General features: G+C 46.3%; 1 protein-coding gene across 5 annotated transcripts in view; it reads right to left on the bottom strand.

Moving 5' to 3' along the window:
* CMTR1 (cap methyltransferase 1) overlaps positions 1-16,772 on the bottom strand; it is a 419,501-nt gene that overhangs the window by 43,457 nt on the left and 359,272 nt on the right. For all 5 annotated transcript variants that reach the window (XM_069236317.1, XM_069236319.1, XM_069236315.1 and 2 more), the window contains 2 exons: positions 13,234-13,281; positions 4,369-4,481 (listed from right to left, as the gene is read on the bottom strand). In XM_069236317.1, the coding sequence (XP_069092418.1) occupies positions 4,369-4,481; positions 13,234-13,281 (161 nt within the window). The remainder of the gene's footprint in view (positions 1-4,368; positions 4,482-13,233; positions 13,282-16,772) is intronic.

The raw sequence follows: 16,772 nt of genomic DNA, 5'->3' as shown, positions 1-16,772 counted from the left end.
CTGAAAGCAGCTGAATCCTACATGTAAGGTACCCTGTAAATACTTTCTCTCCTGGTCTTTCTCAGGCGTTAGAGGTCTAAGCTAATCCTTTTAATATCTCACTACTTTCTGTGGGTCTTTTAATAGCTATTGGTGCCATATGTAAGGCTAGCGCTTCTTTGAAAATATGCCTATTTTACATTTGACTGTTAATCTCAACTTAGAGTGCATGCTTCTGTCTCTCAGCAACCCAATAGCTTTTTAAAATCAATGAAGTTTGGGGGTATCATATTGTTTGTTCAATGTTAATAGCTTCTCCTTTTTCCGTTCTTACATAATCATCTGCAGAAATTGAATCTGTGCCTTTCAGCTCGTCTCCCTTCTGTTGCCCTTCAGTTTGCAAATCTCCCCTAGTGTTAATTTTGGCATCAAGGGTTTGTCTTTATATGATTTTCTGTCAACAAAGTACTAGACACTGTCATCTATTCTTAAGATTTGCACATCTTTTTTCCTGGCTCTGAAAGTCCCTTTTTTTGGATGCTCTTAAGACCCTAAAAGCCTTTATTTGCAGAATGTTGTTAGGAATAGATTTGTGTGCCCAGACATTGTAAGAGGAGATTTCCTCGACATCTGAATGATGTTCCCTTTAATCCTCATCAGATGCCACAATATCACCATCATCTGAGAAACCAATCTCTTGCGTAGCTTGTGCTTCTGTACCCAGATTCTCAATTGCAGATTCCTAAACATTTTTAGCCCAATAAGACAAAATAATGTTATCTCTAGGAACTACAGTTTTGGGTTTAAACAATTAAACAATGTTCCTATATGTGATCTTTTGGAAGACAGCACATGTACAACAGGTGAACATAGTTTGAGGTCATCTGGTTGCAGTTTGGACAAATGCAAACAGTGCTAGTAGTTCAAAATGGCATTGTGGAGTCTGAAAGTAACATCTCCTGATGTACTTTTTTGCACACTCCTCTAAGGAGCCCCCAGAGTGCATTGAATCGTACTTCCAATACTAGCAACAGTATTGGGGTATGATTATGACATTTTTTTATATCAAACAAGCCTAGGTTCGGATTTACCAGTGTGTAGATGGACATAGGCAGTACATATGCAAAATGGTGTCCCCACACTAAAGTTCATGAAAATGGAGCTGGAGTTCGTGGGGGCACCTCTGCTCATAGAGGGGTGTCCTCACACATGGGTACCTGCACCCTGCCCTCTGGGCTAGGAGGGCCTACCATATGGGGACTTACAGTGACCTGGTGCAGTGACCTATAGTGCAAAGGGTGCATGCACCCTTTAACACAGGCTGCAATGGCACTTGCATGGTCGCCATGGGTGGCATAATACATGCTGCAGCCCATGGCAGACCCCTGGTGCCCCAATGCCCGGGGTACCATATACTAGGGACTTATAAGGGTGCACCAGTATGCCAAATATGGGTGGGTGGGTGTGTGGTCCAAGCAACCCAATTTAAAGGGAGAAAGCATAGTCACTGAGGTCCTGGTTAGCAGGATCCCATTGAACACAGTCAAAACATTCTGACAACAGGCAAAAAGTGGGGGTAACCACACCAGAAAGAGTGTACTTTCCTTCAGTTGGGACAGAATGTCCTGCACTGAGCATCATCTACCACTGTGCTACTGATGGGATCAATTGCCCAAGCAATACTTACCTAATAAACCAGTACTGATTGTGTAAAAAGATTGACTGCTTACATGAGAGGTCACTTCACACACTCTTCAATCAATTTTGAGGCTGCTAGAACAGTAATACATCAGAGTACGGTATCAGGTAGAGGACAAATCTCGTTGTCACTACACTCATTTGCTCCATAACACAGAAGTTCCTTTGTATAACTAGCATGACCTGCTTGATAAATGCTAACAATTTATGAACCCACATCCTAGCACGCGACCATTCTCACTGCCATGAAATAGGTGTGACTGGCTTGGGAGGGATAGCCTCCCAAAGTCACTGGTATGTTTTGAAGGGCACATTTCAATGGAAAGGGGAGTGACCACTCCACTGTCCATATCCCAGAGCTCCTCCAGAGGGTCCCTGGGTTCTGCCATCGTGAATCCAAGGTTGGCAGGGACCTCTGGGAGCATCTGAGTGGCCAGGTCAGGCAGGTGACATCAGAACACCCTCCTGATAGGTGGTCACCTGGCAAGGTGACCGATTCCCCCTTTCAGGGCTATTTAGGATCTCTCTCTTCGGTGGATCCTCCGGTTTGGCTTCCAAGATTCCAGCATGACTCCTCTGCAACCTCCACTTTGACTTCTAGCCACTAGAACGGTGACTGGACTCTCCAGGAACCGACAATCTGCATCCATGAAGAAGTCTCTTCTTGCAACGTTGTTTCCACGGCTCCTTCCAGCTTCTGCAACATTTCCCTGGCTGTGCATCCTCTGAGGGAAGCAAGTCTTCAGTCTGCACGAGAAGGAAGAAGGAATCTCCTTTGGAGTGATGGAATCACTCCCCTGCATCTGCAGGCACCTACTGCAACGGTGACTGGCTGGGTGGATCTACTCTCATCCTAAGCTGTGTGGATCCTGCATCACGGGTGGCTGTCCGGAGCAGTCCTCTTGGTCCTCTCTGCCAGCTGTCCAGCGTTGGTGGACATAAGCCCTTGCCTTCCCAGGCAGGGCAGTACCCCTGTGCACTGTGTCTCTTGCAGCTGCCAAGGCTTGTTTGCATCTCCTCCAAGGGAACTTCAGGCTATGTGCAGCTCTCCTTCCTGCAACGCACAGACCTCTGTATGGCTCTCCTGCGGCGTGGGACCCTTCCTGTGTGTGCTGCGTGGGCTCCTTCTGCAACTTTGGTGTCCCTGTCCTGTGAGACTCCCGTGGGGGCTCTTTTGCTCCTGTGGGCTCTCTGTGTCACTGAGGGTCCCCTCTGACTACCCCTCCTGGGTTGAGTCCTCCTGGGCCTGGCTGATCACCGGCAGCACCACTTTCCGCCAACCATATTTGCCTTTGCCAAGGCTTGTTGGTAAAATGTAAATGTACAATTTCGCACTTGTATAGCGCACTACTCACCAGTTAGGGTCTCAAGGCACTGTACGCATACCGCTGTGGAACCTCTCCTGGCTTTTCCCTGTGAGGCACCCACTCCTGGACAACCCCCAGGGTGATGCCAGGCACCCAAGCGCTGTTAGGGCCATTGTGGAGATTAAGCAAGCTATTGCCCAGAGTTACAGAGTGGGACCCATTAATTAGATTAGGCACTGAGGCGAGAATTATCTGGTCCAAGGGAATTGAGCCCAAGACCCGCCGAGGGTGGAATTGAACCCTGGTCCCGGGCCAGATCTCTACATCAGGGTCTGCCGCTCTAACCATTGTGCAACTCTGCATCGACACCCTTCTGCGACCTTCCAAGGGATATCTTCTGCATCCTTCAGGAACTCTTCTCTGGCTCCAGGGCTGCAGTGCTGACCTTCTCTTCATCACGTCGACCAACTCCTGCAAGTACAACTGGGTGGATAGTAGCTCCTACTCCTCCTGGACTCCACTGTGACTCTCGGACTTGGTCCCCTCTCTCCACAGGTCTTCCTCTCCAGAAATCCACTGCTGGTTTCTTGTAGTCTTGTCTGGGTGTCTAATTTTCTTCTTTTCATTCCTTTTGGGTGGTTTGGACAAATTCCAGTGATTTACTCCTGCTTTCCTGGTCACTGGGGGATACTGTTTTACTTACCTCTGTCATTTTCTAGTACTCCTATCCTTCCTCTATACATTCCACTTGCCTAGGTGGGGATCCTGTGTTTGATTTCCATTTTTGCTATATGGTTTCTGCTCCCACTAGGGTCACTATTGTCTAACTGCATTTGCACTGTTTTCTAACCTTTCCTATGCCTTTTGCTGTTTTCTAGTGTATATAATTAGTGTATTAATTACCTCCTTCTAATACTTTGTGGTATTGTGTGACCAAAATAAAGTACCTTTATTTTTGTACAACTGAGTGTTTTCTTTCATGTGTGCAAGTGCTGGCGTGAATACGGTGGTTTTGCATGAGCTTTGCATGTCTCCTAGATAAGCCTTGGCACCTCATTCAAAGCTACCCCTAGAGAGCCTGGCTTCTAGACACTGCCTACACTACACTAATAGGGGATACCTGGTATAAGGACCTTAGGTACCCACCACACACCAGGCCAGCTTTCTACACCTAAATATAAAAGTTTACCAAGGACTACGTAAAAGTTGTACGTTTTTATCAAGGCAATATCAACAATGCACGGCATCCTAATTTACTTTAGAATTCAGTAAAAAAGGTAAAGAACAATGTCAATGCTTGGGCTATAAATACATGTTTATTTGCACATGCATCATCTTCAAAAGCAGTACAAAAAAAGAAGGACCGTGCAGCTGGCTCTCCTACCATTCACAGTTTTAATTATGTAGAGTCCCGCCGGCACGAAGTGTCGGTCATCTCGGCCAGTGTACGACAGTCGCGGTATTCCTCCAGAGCTCTTAATTACTTTCATCTCTAACCTAATGACAGAAGAAACCGAGTTCAAAATGAGGCTTTTGCTGACTGTGGAAGACAGAATCATTAATTACCAAAGCCCAAATAGTTATTTTTTTCCCAAGATCAACACAACATGAACATGAAAAAAATCCCTCTTCGATACTAATTTCTAAGTTCTAACAGGGATCATTAGTCCTAAAATACCATTGAAGGTCCAGAGAAAGTGAGGCCACTTGAAAGCAGGAAGACTAGAACAGTGAAGTGCCAGATATATGTGTTTTTCTTAAACGTGGTTTTCTTTTCCACTCATGTTAAAGGAACATGAAACAACAATAAATTATACTGAAAACACTCCTTTCAGCCAACAAAATCAACAAGCAGAAAACATCAAGATCATTTACACAACACAAACTTAACAGGTGGAAACATATGAATTAATTTTAAAAGCAAGTAATTATTCTGGGTGCCCCTTTAAAAAAAAGCTTCAAGATTTCCAAAAACACAACCTAGCTACTCGAAAGGCAGCAGAACCAGTGATCTTTTTAGTTTTCTGTTGGACTCTCAGAATCAGAGCAAACCCTGTGACCACTGCCTATCGAGAATGCACCTTGATAGTACATTTAAGCCTTGGGGCCATATTATTAACAGCACCTTTCCCCCAGAGCCTCACAGAAGGTCTGGGGGACTTCTCAAATTAGTTTCCACTTGTGGGAGAAGAGATTTGTAGAGATACCTACTGAGACTCTGTTCTGTAACTGCAGACCCCTGGAATATGAGAAAACAGCACTAACATCCCTTTGGTGTTGAGGCACTCCCACAGTCCCATTGACGGGCAGGGATGCGATTGTGTTCATGTTTACATAACTTCAATTTATCTTCAGAACTTCCCTAAGCTGCATCTTCATTCACTAGGTCAAGAAGGATTCTGGATAGGTCTGAAGTTTTTAAAAGAAGAATTAAAGACTCCTGAGCTAGTCTGCAATTATCTAACTTGCTTGACAAAGTAGGAACCTCGCAATCGTCCAAGTGAATGTGACCGTGGATTGTGGGTGCCATCAAAACTGGCAAAATCTCTGTTGAAACTCAGCAAATCAAATTCAGGTCAAACTGTACGTCTGGTAGTCTTGGTTACCTAGACATTAAGGGACTTTGTGTGTTCCTGAAGGTCAGCTGAATAGAACTAGCCATGTGCAAATCCATAGTACATCACTGTATTAGACTGCGTCCACGACCCAAGCCGCAGTAATGATTTGAACATCTTTAGTGGAAACGATTCAGACACCCAGGACAGGAACAAGTCATACACCATTTTCCTTAAGTGGAAACAGTGGGATCAATCTCTCTGCCAGCCCTGCGGATGGAACTGGTTCTGGCAATGCAAAAAGGAAAAGTCTCTTGACTGCCAGCAGAAATTCTGTAAATATCAACTGGGGCATAACTGGTTTGGGGGAAGGTGCTTCCCCTCACAGCTCACCACTGAGAGGGCCACACTACAGTGACTGTTTTCCGTAGTAATAAAAGAAGAAAAAAACTCTGCCTTCTGGGCTACACTGGAAATAATCTCCTCAGATGGGGCAAACAAAGGCCCTTATAATATTTATATAACATGACAATTCATTAGCATTTGGGAGAATATATTAGGGACAATGGAGTGGTCTTTCCCCAGAAACATAATTTTTTTGACTTGAGGAAGAGCATGAAACACACAGGAGGTGGCTGTTAGAAACTTGGAGCAAAATGTGTTGATAGTCTCATACGACTGAAAGTCACTCCTGTTTCTAACAGAGATATGTAGCCTCTCTGTTGCTGTTTAGATGGCGCTCAGAGATTTCACTCTCAAACAAGAGGTCAATGACTTTTCTAAGACCTCGTGCTCACTTGATGCGGCCTTCAGACTTGGAGATAGGAATCTCAGAGTATCGCTTCTTCCAGACTCCCAGAGTTACTTGATGACTAGTAACGTTCTTGGTTACGGAGCTGAGCAGCAACAAACCCACTCATACATTCCCGTGCCAGAGTCAGAGTGGAGAATGCCTCAAGAATCTGCATGAAAACGGAGAAGTACTTGGTCAAGTGCAACTCTTTATTCTCCTTCGTTTAAACATTTGGGCTGCTGTGCAGATCTAACAATCAGGAAACATAACAAGAGAGGGCATGCGAGTCCAAGCAGTCTCCAGTCTCTGATGGCCTTCTGTTAAATACTGGAGAATGGTCACATAAGCAGATGGCAGTTCCAGCAGACATGGAGCTGTAGGTTTCAGACAGAATGGCAACATCCCAGAGAACAAATTCACAGGCAGGCGTTCTAGGATCAGAAGCAGTACCCACACTGCCACGATCTGGGAATAATTCATCCCAAAGGAGACTGAACAACCTCTGACTTTCTGCTTGGCACTCAAGGCATCCAGAAACGAGCCCAACCTTAGCAGTCAAATCAAGATTTGGTGAATGTAGGAAAGTGCCACTGTTGGTATGGTTAGCCCCGCGTTGTGCCTGGTGTTGATGCAAACTTTGATTGAAAGTGTGCTGGGATCCTGCTACCCAGGCCCCAGCACCAGTGTTCTTTCCCAAAATCTGTACCTTTATTTTTACCCATGGCACACAGTTAAGTCCCTTCAAAAGGGTACCCATGGTACCAAGGGCCCTGTAGCCAGGGAAGGTCCCCAAGGGCTGCAGCAGGTATTATGCCACCTTGGGGGACCCCTCACCAAGCACATGTACACCGCCCTTACAGCATGTAAGCTGGTGCTGGTGGGGAGAAACAGAAAGTCGACATGGCACCCCTCTCTGGGTGCCATGCCCACAAACTACTGCCTGTGGCATAGGTAAGTCACCCCTCTAGAAGGCCTTATAGCCCTAAGGCAGGGTGCACTATACCACAGGTGAGGGCATAGCTGCATGAGCAATATGCCCCTACGGTGTCCAAGTCCATTCTTAGACATTGTAAGTGCAGTGGAGCCAATTGAGTATATGGTCTGGGAGTTTGTCATAATTAACTCAACAGTTCCATAATGGCTTCACTGAATACTGGGACATTTGGTATCAAACTTCTCAGCACAATAAACCCCCACTGATGCTAGTGTGGGATTTATGGAAAACTTCACCCAGTGGGCATCTTAGAGATGCCCCCTGTATGTATGTATGTTAGCCAACTTGTTAGTGCTGGACTGACCGGTCTGTGCCAGCCTGCCACTTTCAGACAAGCTTCTGACCACATGGGGTGAGAGCCTTTTTGCTCTCGGTGGTCAGAAACAAAGCCTGTCCAGGGTGAAGGTGCTTCACACCTCCCGCTGCCGTGAGCTTCAATCCTCAAGCCTCGGGTCACAGTTCCCCAGGGCACTCTAGCTAGTGGAGTTGCCTGTACCCCAGACAAAGCCCCACTTTTGGCAGCAAGTCCAGCTGGAAAATTAAGGAAAACAGGGAGCAGTGACCACCCCAGCTAGGACCACCCTAAGGTGACCCCCTCCCTGCAGAATACTCCATCTTGGCTTGGAGGACAGGGACCTATAGGGTTTGGTTTGTGCTCTTCTCCCCAAAGGGAGTGGGGACAGGAAGGGTGTAGCCACCCTCAGGGACAGTAGCCATTGGCTACTGCCCTCTGACCCCTGTAACACCCTAAATCTTGTATTTAAGGGCTTCCCTGAACCCAGCTCACCAGATTCCTGGCGACCTGACAAGAAGAAAAAGGACTGCATAGCTGAAACTCCAGCAGCGAAGAAGGAAGATGACAACTGACTTGGCCCCCAGCCCTACCGGCCTGTCCCCTGCTTCAAAGAACCTGCACAAGAACAGCAACACTTCCAACGGGACCAGCAACCTCTGCCAAGCTCCAGAAGACTGCCCTGCACCCAAAAGGACAAAGACCTCCCATGGACAGCGGCCCTGTCCAAGAAGAAACAACAACCCAGGACTCCAGCCTCACTCTGAATGCATGAGTCCGGACCACTCTGCACCAGACACCCACGGCGCGTGTCCAGGTGGCCCAACCAGCTAGAGAGGATCCCCAGCGATTCTGAGCAAGTGCCCACCCTGGGTTGGCCTCTCTACCCCTCCATGATGACGCCTGCAGAAGGAATCGTGAGGCCCCACCCCCCGAACAGCGAAAGCTCCGGACGAAGATATCCGACACCTATAAGACCACTGCACCCGCAGCACCTAGGCCTTGGAGAATCCGACCTTTAGTGTAGCAACGTTCAGCAGGCGGTCCTCCTCCCTGTCGAGCCTGTGGTTTGCCTGAGACAACCTCCTGAACCTCGCCTGCAGCCTCTGAGTGACCGCCATGGTCCCCTTAGAGTCACTGGAAACCCAACGCCTTGTTTGCACCCTGCACCCGGTCGCCCCAGTGCCGCTGAGGATGTATGTTTGGTGCCTACTTGTGCCCCCCCCAGTGCTCCTCTAAACCCCCCAGGTCTGCTCTTCGAAGACACAAGTACTTACCTGCCTGCAGATCTAAAACCGGGTGCCCCCAGTCTCCATAGGAGCCCATGTTAATTTTGCCTCAACTTTTGACCTCTGCACTCGGCCAGCCCCATTTTGCTGGTGGTGGGTGTTTGAAGTTAACTTGAACCCCGACCTGTGGATTTCCTAACCCCGGGAAACAGGAACTGTAAGTGTTGTACTCACCTGCAAATCGATCAAATTTTTCTTGCCCCAGGATCTGTTTTTGAAAATTGCACTGTCAACTGTTAAAACAGATAATTGCAAATATTTCAAAAACGTATGGATTTCAAAGTGCTATTGATATATATGTGAATTACAAATCTGTTGAAGTACTTACCTGCAACTTGAATCTTGTGGTTCTAAAACTAAATTAGGAAAGTATATTTTTGCTATATAAAAACCATTGGTCTGGAGTTAATCTTTGAGTGTGTGTGCTTCATCTATTGTTTGTGTGTGTGTGTGTGTGTGTGTGTACAACAAATGCTTTGCACTACCCTCTTATAAGCCTAACTGCTCGACCACACTACCACAAAAGAGAGCATTAGTATTATCTACTTTAGCCTTCGTTAAGCCTCTAGGGAACCCCTAGACTCTGTGCACACTATATCTCATTTTGATATAGTATACACAGAGCCAGCATTCTTCAGTGAACCTCAGCTGTAGGTCTTAAAAGGAGCACAGCAGATTGATGTAACTTAAGTTCCAGCTGTTTCCAGTCACAAGGATCAGAGTGTTAAAGCTGCTGTCATATAACCCCCTCCCCCCAACTTCCAATGGAGGGTACCACCTGAATGCTACTAAATCATGATGAAAATTTCTGTCCATTCAGAATCTGGTGCAGGAAAGAAGAGGTGCCTAAAGGAGAAGCAGAATTTGATGCAATATTGCAACAGGACTTTGTACAAAAAAGACCCCTCAGCTCCAGGTGTTTGACCTCCACAGTGAAGTATTCTTTCGCAAAGTGCCTCACTATTACTCTAAAAGGAAGAGAGACGGATTCTGTAGGAAGTTGGCTCTGTATGAACTATTTCAAAGTAAGAAATAGCATGCACAGAGTCCAAGGGTTCCCCTTAGAGGTAAGATAGTGGCAAAAAGAGATAATTCTAATGCTCTATTTTGTGGTAGTGTGGTCGAACAGTAGGCTTATCAAAGGAGTAGTGTTAGCCACCACCTGGGCAAGGGAGAGGGCCACCTGGGGGTCGCTCCTGCACTGGAGGTCGGATCCTTCAGGCCCTGGGGGCTGCGGGTGCAGAGTCTACCAGGCGTCGGATCTTTGAAGCAGGCAGTCGCGGTCAGGGGAAGCCTCGGGATTCCCTCTGCAGGCGTCGCTGTGGGGGCTCAGGGGGGGGCAACTCTGGCTACTCACGGTCTCGCAGTCGCCAGGGAGTCCTCCCTGAAGTGATTGTTCTCCACCAGTCGAGCCGGGGGCGTCGGGTGCAGAGTGTCAAGTCTCACGCTTCCGGCGGGAAACGCAAGTGTTTCAAAGTTGCTTCTTTGTAGCAAAGACGCAGTCTTGGGTGAACAGAGCCGCTGTCCTCAGGAGTTCTTTGTCCTTCTAGATGCAGGGCAGTCCTCTGAGGCTTCAGAGGTCGCTGGTCCCTGTGGAAAGCGTCGCTGGAGCAGTGTCTTTAGAAGTGGGGAGACAGGCCGGTAGAGCTGGGGCCAAAGCAGTTGGTGTCTCCATCTTCTCTGCAGGGTTTTTCAGCTTAGCAGTCCTCTTCTTCTTAGGTTGCAGGAATCTGAGTTCCTAGGTTCTGGGGAGCCCCTAAATACTGAATTTAGGGGTGTGTTTAGGTCTGGGGGGTTAGTAGCCAATGGCTAATAGCCCTGAGGGTGGCTACACCTTCTTTGTGCCTCCTCCCTGAGGGGAGGGGGGCACATCCCTAATCCTATTGGGGGAATCCTCCATCTGCAAGATGGAGGATTTCTAAAAGTTAGAGTCACCTCAGCTCAGGACATCTTAGGGGCTGTCCTGACTGGCCAGTGACTCCTTCTTGTTTTTCTCATTATCTCCTCCGGCCTTGCCGCCAAAAGTGGGGCCGTGGCCGGAGGGGGCGGGCAACTCCACTAGCTGGAGTGCCCTGTGGTGCTGTAACAAAGGGGGTGAGCCTTTGAGGCTCACCGCCAGGTGTTACAGTTCCTGCAGGGGAAGGTGAGAAGCACCTCCACCCAGTACAGGGTTTGTTACTAGCCACAGAGTGACAAAGGCACTCTCCCCATGTGGCCAGCAACATGTCTGGTGTGTGGCAGGCTGCTAAAACTAGTCAGCCTACACGGATAGTCGGTTAAGGTTTCAGGGGGCACCTCTAAGGTGCCCTCTGGGGTGTATGTTACAATAAAATGTACACTGGCATCAGTGTGCATTTATTGTGCAGAGAAGTTTGATACCAAACTTCACAGTTTTCAGAGTAGCCATTATGGTGCTGTGGAGTTCGTGCATGACACACTCCCAGACCATATACTGTTATGGCTACCCTGAACTTACAATGTCTAAGGTTTTGCTTAGACACTGTAGGGGCACAGTGCTCATGCACTTGTGCCCTCACCTATGGTATAGTGCACTCTGCCTTAGGGCTGTAAGGCCTGCTAGAGGGGTGACTTATCTATACTTCATAGGCAGTGTGAGGTTGGCATGGCACCCTGAGGGGAGTGCCATGTCGACTTAGTTGTTTTGTCTTCACTAGCACACACAAGCTGGCAAGCAGTGTGTCTGTGCTGAGGGGTCCCCAAGGTGGCATAAAACATGCTGCAGCCCTTAGAGACCTTCCCTGGCATCAGGGCCCTTGGTACCAGGGGTACCAGTTACAAGGGACTTATCTGGATGCCAGGGTGTGCCAATTGTGGAAACAAAAGTACAGGTTAGGGAAAGAACACTGGTGCTGGGGCCTGGTTAGCAGGCCTCAGCACACTTTCAAATCAAAACTTAGCATCAGCAAAGGCAAAAAGTCAGGGGGTAACTATGCCAAGGAGGCATTTCCTTACAGATTCCAAATTCTAAGAATGGCAGTCCCCATAAGATAGTAAGTTCCAGAAAAAACAGTACATAAATACCACACCTGATATTAGAGACTCTGAGGCTTCTTGATGAAATCTGGCATCACCTGTGAAATATGGCTGAGCATAATCTGCATGCAGTCCAGATGGTTCAAAAGCACACAGAGAAGGACAAACAACATATTTGGGAAATAAACGGGGATGATCTCAGAGTAGGTTCTGATCTGCAGCACATGGGCACAAAATGGAATCTGGTGAAGGTGCACACCAGCTTAAAAAAGGTGCTAATTGTCTGCCCGCAATGCCCATCCACACCAAGCACTGGCAAAGCCAATAGTGCTGGCATTGTTATCCTACTGGCTCTATAATGTTTTTGCTGATAATGTGCAGCATTAGCAAAAAGAAACATGCTTTTTCCCATTTCAGTTTAACATCAACAAACAAAACAAATGAGGCAGATCCCATTTTTTTTTTTTATCTCACAAACCAAAACAAATCCGTAAATAAACAAAATTGAATCTCACTAGCATGAACGCAATGTCACTACAATGAAAGTTCTTTTTATAAGATGAAGAACCAACAGCAACTTACTGACAATCTGTGTGGGGTGGGGTTATAGGCATGGGGATAACTACAGGGAGTGGATGGGTAGTGGAATCAACATGGGGTTGACAGGGGTACTACCATAAATTAAAGTGAGTGGGGAAAGAGGGAAAAGGCAGCACATCAGGGAAAGAGCAACAGGGGAGAAGCACATTGGGGAGAGAGCATAAAAGTGGAGGTTGTGGGATAGTGTGGCAGGGAAGTAGCACACAAGGGAGCAAGCTAGAAAATACATGCAGTCTATTGCAGATCTTATGTAAAAAGAAAAATATAATTCCCAAAAAAGTGAGTGGTAACAGGATACAGCCAATCAATAGGAACCCAAGAAGAGAAAGGTAATCCACTGAATAAGAGGCAAGCAAATGAGTGACAAAGTCCACGGTAAACAAAAGGCAGGCGTAAGCCTATACAGCCCATACATTAGTTCTTTGCAACCAGACAGCTTGCACTTACACCTAAAATCAAGAGATTGAGGCACTAAGTAAAGAAGTGCATCAGGGGATATGAGGAAGGCTTGGGGTGGCTCACCAAAATCCCACATCTAGTCCACATTACCAAAGGAAATCCAGGTGTCCTCACAACATACAGACAGTATTTTTAAAAACTGCAGGCCTGACAAATATTCAGTGATGAATGTAGGTGTCACATGTACTTTTTCTCTTTTCAATGAAAATGCCAGACTACATTAACCAGAAGTGAAACATTCAGCTACATTTACACTAACTTCCTACAACTTACCTTAAAAAGATTTTCTCCATCTCTTCTAATCTGTAAACTTCCTTCACTCTGTGGGAAAAGAAAAAATAGCTTTATGTGTTTATTCTAGTGCTATCTGGGTTTAAAGGAAGAGTAAATATTGTTGCCTTATGAAAGTAACTCTGTATGTTGGGTATTCCTTTATAATTACAGGTTTAGAATATCACTCATGATAGGACAGGAGCATATCTGTTTTACATAGATTTCCCCTGCATTAGGTTTTTGCATAAACAATCAACAATACATAAACACACCATTTTAATCCTTTGCGGCTTTGTAATTCCTTACGAATAAAGATTTTTCATACCAAAGTGAGTTCACATATTAAAAATGAACAAGCAAATATGTGCCACTGCTGACAGGTGTGTTGAGTTATGCCCCTCTGATGCTAGCAAGTGTCTGTAGTGTTTGGGGTGGGAGTTGTATATCTTGTATTTACCTGTAACTTTAAAGTTGGATGATAAACTACCTGAATCCAATGGCTTCTTTATTACAGTTGCATTGCCTTAGTCCATGCTAGGGTTTGTATGTTTGAGCCAACTCTTGAGTCTACTATGTAAAGTACATCATGAAGTTCTCACAAATCAAAGACAGTGCACATCATGCCGAAGACACACTTTGCTGTGTCAAAGTTGTGCTAGCCGCTGTGCAAGTCATAGTTTTAAAACAATGTCTCTTGTTAGAAAGGCTAAAGGAGACAAGCTGATTAATGGCGCACAAGCCCTCTACTGTGACAGAAGTTGAACCATTCTTTGGCATCCTGTGAGTGCAGATGCTTCTCTACCACAGGCAAAGGGCACTGACCGAATGTTTCTACGGCAATGGTTCGTAAAACCTTGACCTTCAAGAATTTGAAAAAAGGTTTCTTGCAGCAAAAGCTACAATTTCTCCAAATTGCCTTTCAGATGCAATGGGCAACAGAAAGGTTTTGTTCCTTATTACATATTTTTTCTGCTTTATAAATAGACTTAAAAGGGGAAGTCCTAGCTCTAGAAAGAATCATTATGCTCTAGAGAAAGCAGTGTTTTGACTACTGGAGTAAGGAATTAAAAAAGGCCTGAGGGTCTTCCTTGATCAAGGTATGGCAGATCTTTATGCAGAGGATAATCCAAGGTGAAATTGTGCCCTTAGTGCTCCCACTTTGCTCATCATCTACTCTCCTTGATGTGTGCAGTTAACATAGAAGGACACCACATGTCTGGAATACAATCTATACAGTGTCTCTCTCCTCCTTGGTCGGGTGCAGAGGAGGGAAGAAGAGCAGGAGAGTAATAAATTAGCCAATATGAAATACAGACACCACCTTTGATAGGAATGAAGTATAGGTGCAAAGAACCAGTGTATTCAGGTGGAATAAAGGGGACGGACACCAGACATAAAATGCCTGTAGTTCATCAACCTCGTGAGCCAAAGCTATAGCCACAGACAAACGTTGTTTAGGGTTATAAATTGAACCGGATACCTTTGCATCAGTTTGAAAGAGGATACCATGACAAATGTTAACACAATAAAGCCATCTGTGGAATAATAAAAAAGGACGAAAACAGCAGCTGGTAACAACTTTAAAAAGGAGTTCTGGTTGGGTGATATATGAAGGTGGACAATGCAGCCAAGAAACCCTTTACAGTAGCCACTGTTAGGTCATCAGGGCAGGAGATAATGCAAATCATAGAACATCGGAAAGGTAGAAATGGGGTTCAGATCTTCAGACTTGCACCACTCAACACATTTTTTCCAGCGGCCCCCATAAATGGATTTGGCGGCAGCTTTCTTGCTAACTAAGATGATGTCAAGAACCTCTGGTAGGAAACAGGACTCCAAATGGTATGGCTCAAATTTAACATGTGCAACAATAACACAGACGATGGCAGCGCAAGATAACGACTATCCAAGTGCAAAAGCAGGGATACTCTGTGCGGGAGGGTGAGAAGGCCAAATCTTCCTTGTTCAACCTGGAGAAGTCTGCATCAGTTGTGCTCGATCCTCTCGCATCTTGTGGAGAATTGTTTTTGGAAAAGTGGGATCATCGGAAATGTGTAAAGAGGATGCCGCATACATAGGCACCTAAAGGAATGCCCCAGAGAGCTATTCAGAGTAAAGTTTATGGCACAAATCGAGAACCCTTCTTGTTCTGGCCAGCCAAAGAGGTCCATTCATGGAAATCCTATTTGGAAAACATCATCTTCTTCACTTCATGATGAAGTTCCACACGTGGTCCTCAGGGAGAGACTACTTAAGGCATTTGCTCTTATGCTGATAGAGCCCACAAGGTGGACTGGTACTGGGGAAATGCCCCATCTCTGCTCATAATCTCACAGCAGTATGACCTTCCAATAAAGGATCCAAACTCCACACCACCACGTCAGGTAATGTAAGAGACAGGGTGGAGTTGTCTGATAGAATCTGAATGATATTCCCTTATATGGAAGGACGGAAGGCTTTCACGGAGAGACACCACCTGCAACACCACCACTTTTATATCTGGGTGCTGCCCCAAACCCGGACCAAACGCCCCGCGCCTTGAAGTAGCCTCGTTGGGCACCTCATCCCAGCAAGTAAGCATTGGTAACCACAGTAGCCTGCATCTGCACGGCTAAAAAGACAACCTACCAAAGGGTTGGATGGAATCATCCGCCAATGCGGATCATAGATGACCCAACTATAGATCTCCACCTGAGTCGCAAGGCTCTCTAAGGATTGAACCACCGTTTATTCAGGCATTGCTAAAGGGCCTTCATGAACTATCTGGCGGGTGGTATGAGCAGAATGCATGCGGAGTAGGACTTGGGACTAGTGTCTAAGCTAAACACATCAGAATCATATTCTGAATATCTCCAATCCGGAGAGGGAGGAAATTCCTTCATGCAGGTTGAGTTCAGCACCTCACCCGTAAAGGTCAACCTTTATGTGGGAACATGATGGGACGTCTGGGCATTGACCGTGTAGCCCAAGTCATGCATGAGGGTAATGGTGTGCTGAAGATGTTTTGTCACCAGATCAGGAGGTGCGCCTTCTCAAGCCAGTCGTCCAAGTACGTGAATACATGAACTCGACCTCCAACGCAAAGTCAGCATCACGACTAGCACCTTAACTAAGACACATGGTGCAGACATCAATCCAAACTGTAGGACTGCTAACAGAGTGCTGAGATCCCAACCTGAATCTCCGATAACACTTGTAGGGAGGTCGGATCAGCAGATGAACGTAGGCATCCTGGAGATCCAGCCAATCCGGCACGTTGAGGGTCAACAAGGCCTGACTTAGGGATATTATTCTGAACTTGTCCTGACAAATAAACTATGGACACTGGCATTCAGGATGGGTTCACTGACCGACATTCCTTTTGGGAACCAAGAAGTAGAGGGATTTGAAACCCAGTCCTCTTTCTTCAAAAGACTTAACTTCTCTGGCTAATAAGATCAGCATGGTAAGAATCTCTTCATCCAAGACTGAGGATTAAGCCTGTTGGAGGGAGGACAGAAAAGCAGGGCACAGACCCTTAAGGATTAGCTGGACCACCT

The sequence above is a fragment of the Pleurodeles waltl genome, chromosome 5 (genome assembly GCF_031143425.1).
Source record: "Pleurodeles waltl isolate 20211129_DDA chromosome 5, aPleWal1.hap1.20221129, whole genome shotgun sequence".
NCBI lineage: Eukaryota > Metazoa > Chordata > Amphibia > Caudata > Salamandridae > Pleurodeles > Pleurodeles waltl.
The sequence above is the reverse complement of the archived record's forward strand: the minus strand, read 5'-3'. Positions and strand labels throughout refer to the sequence as shown.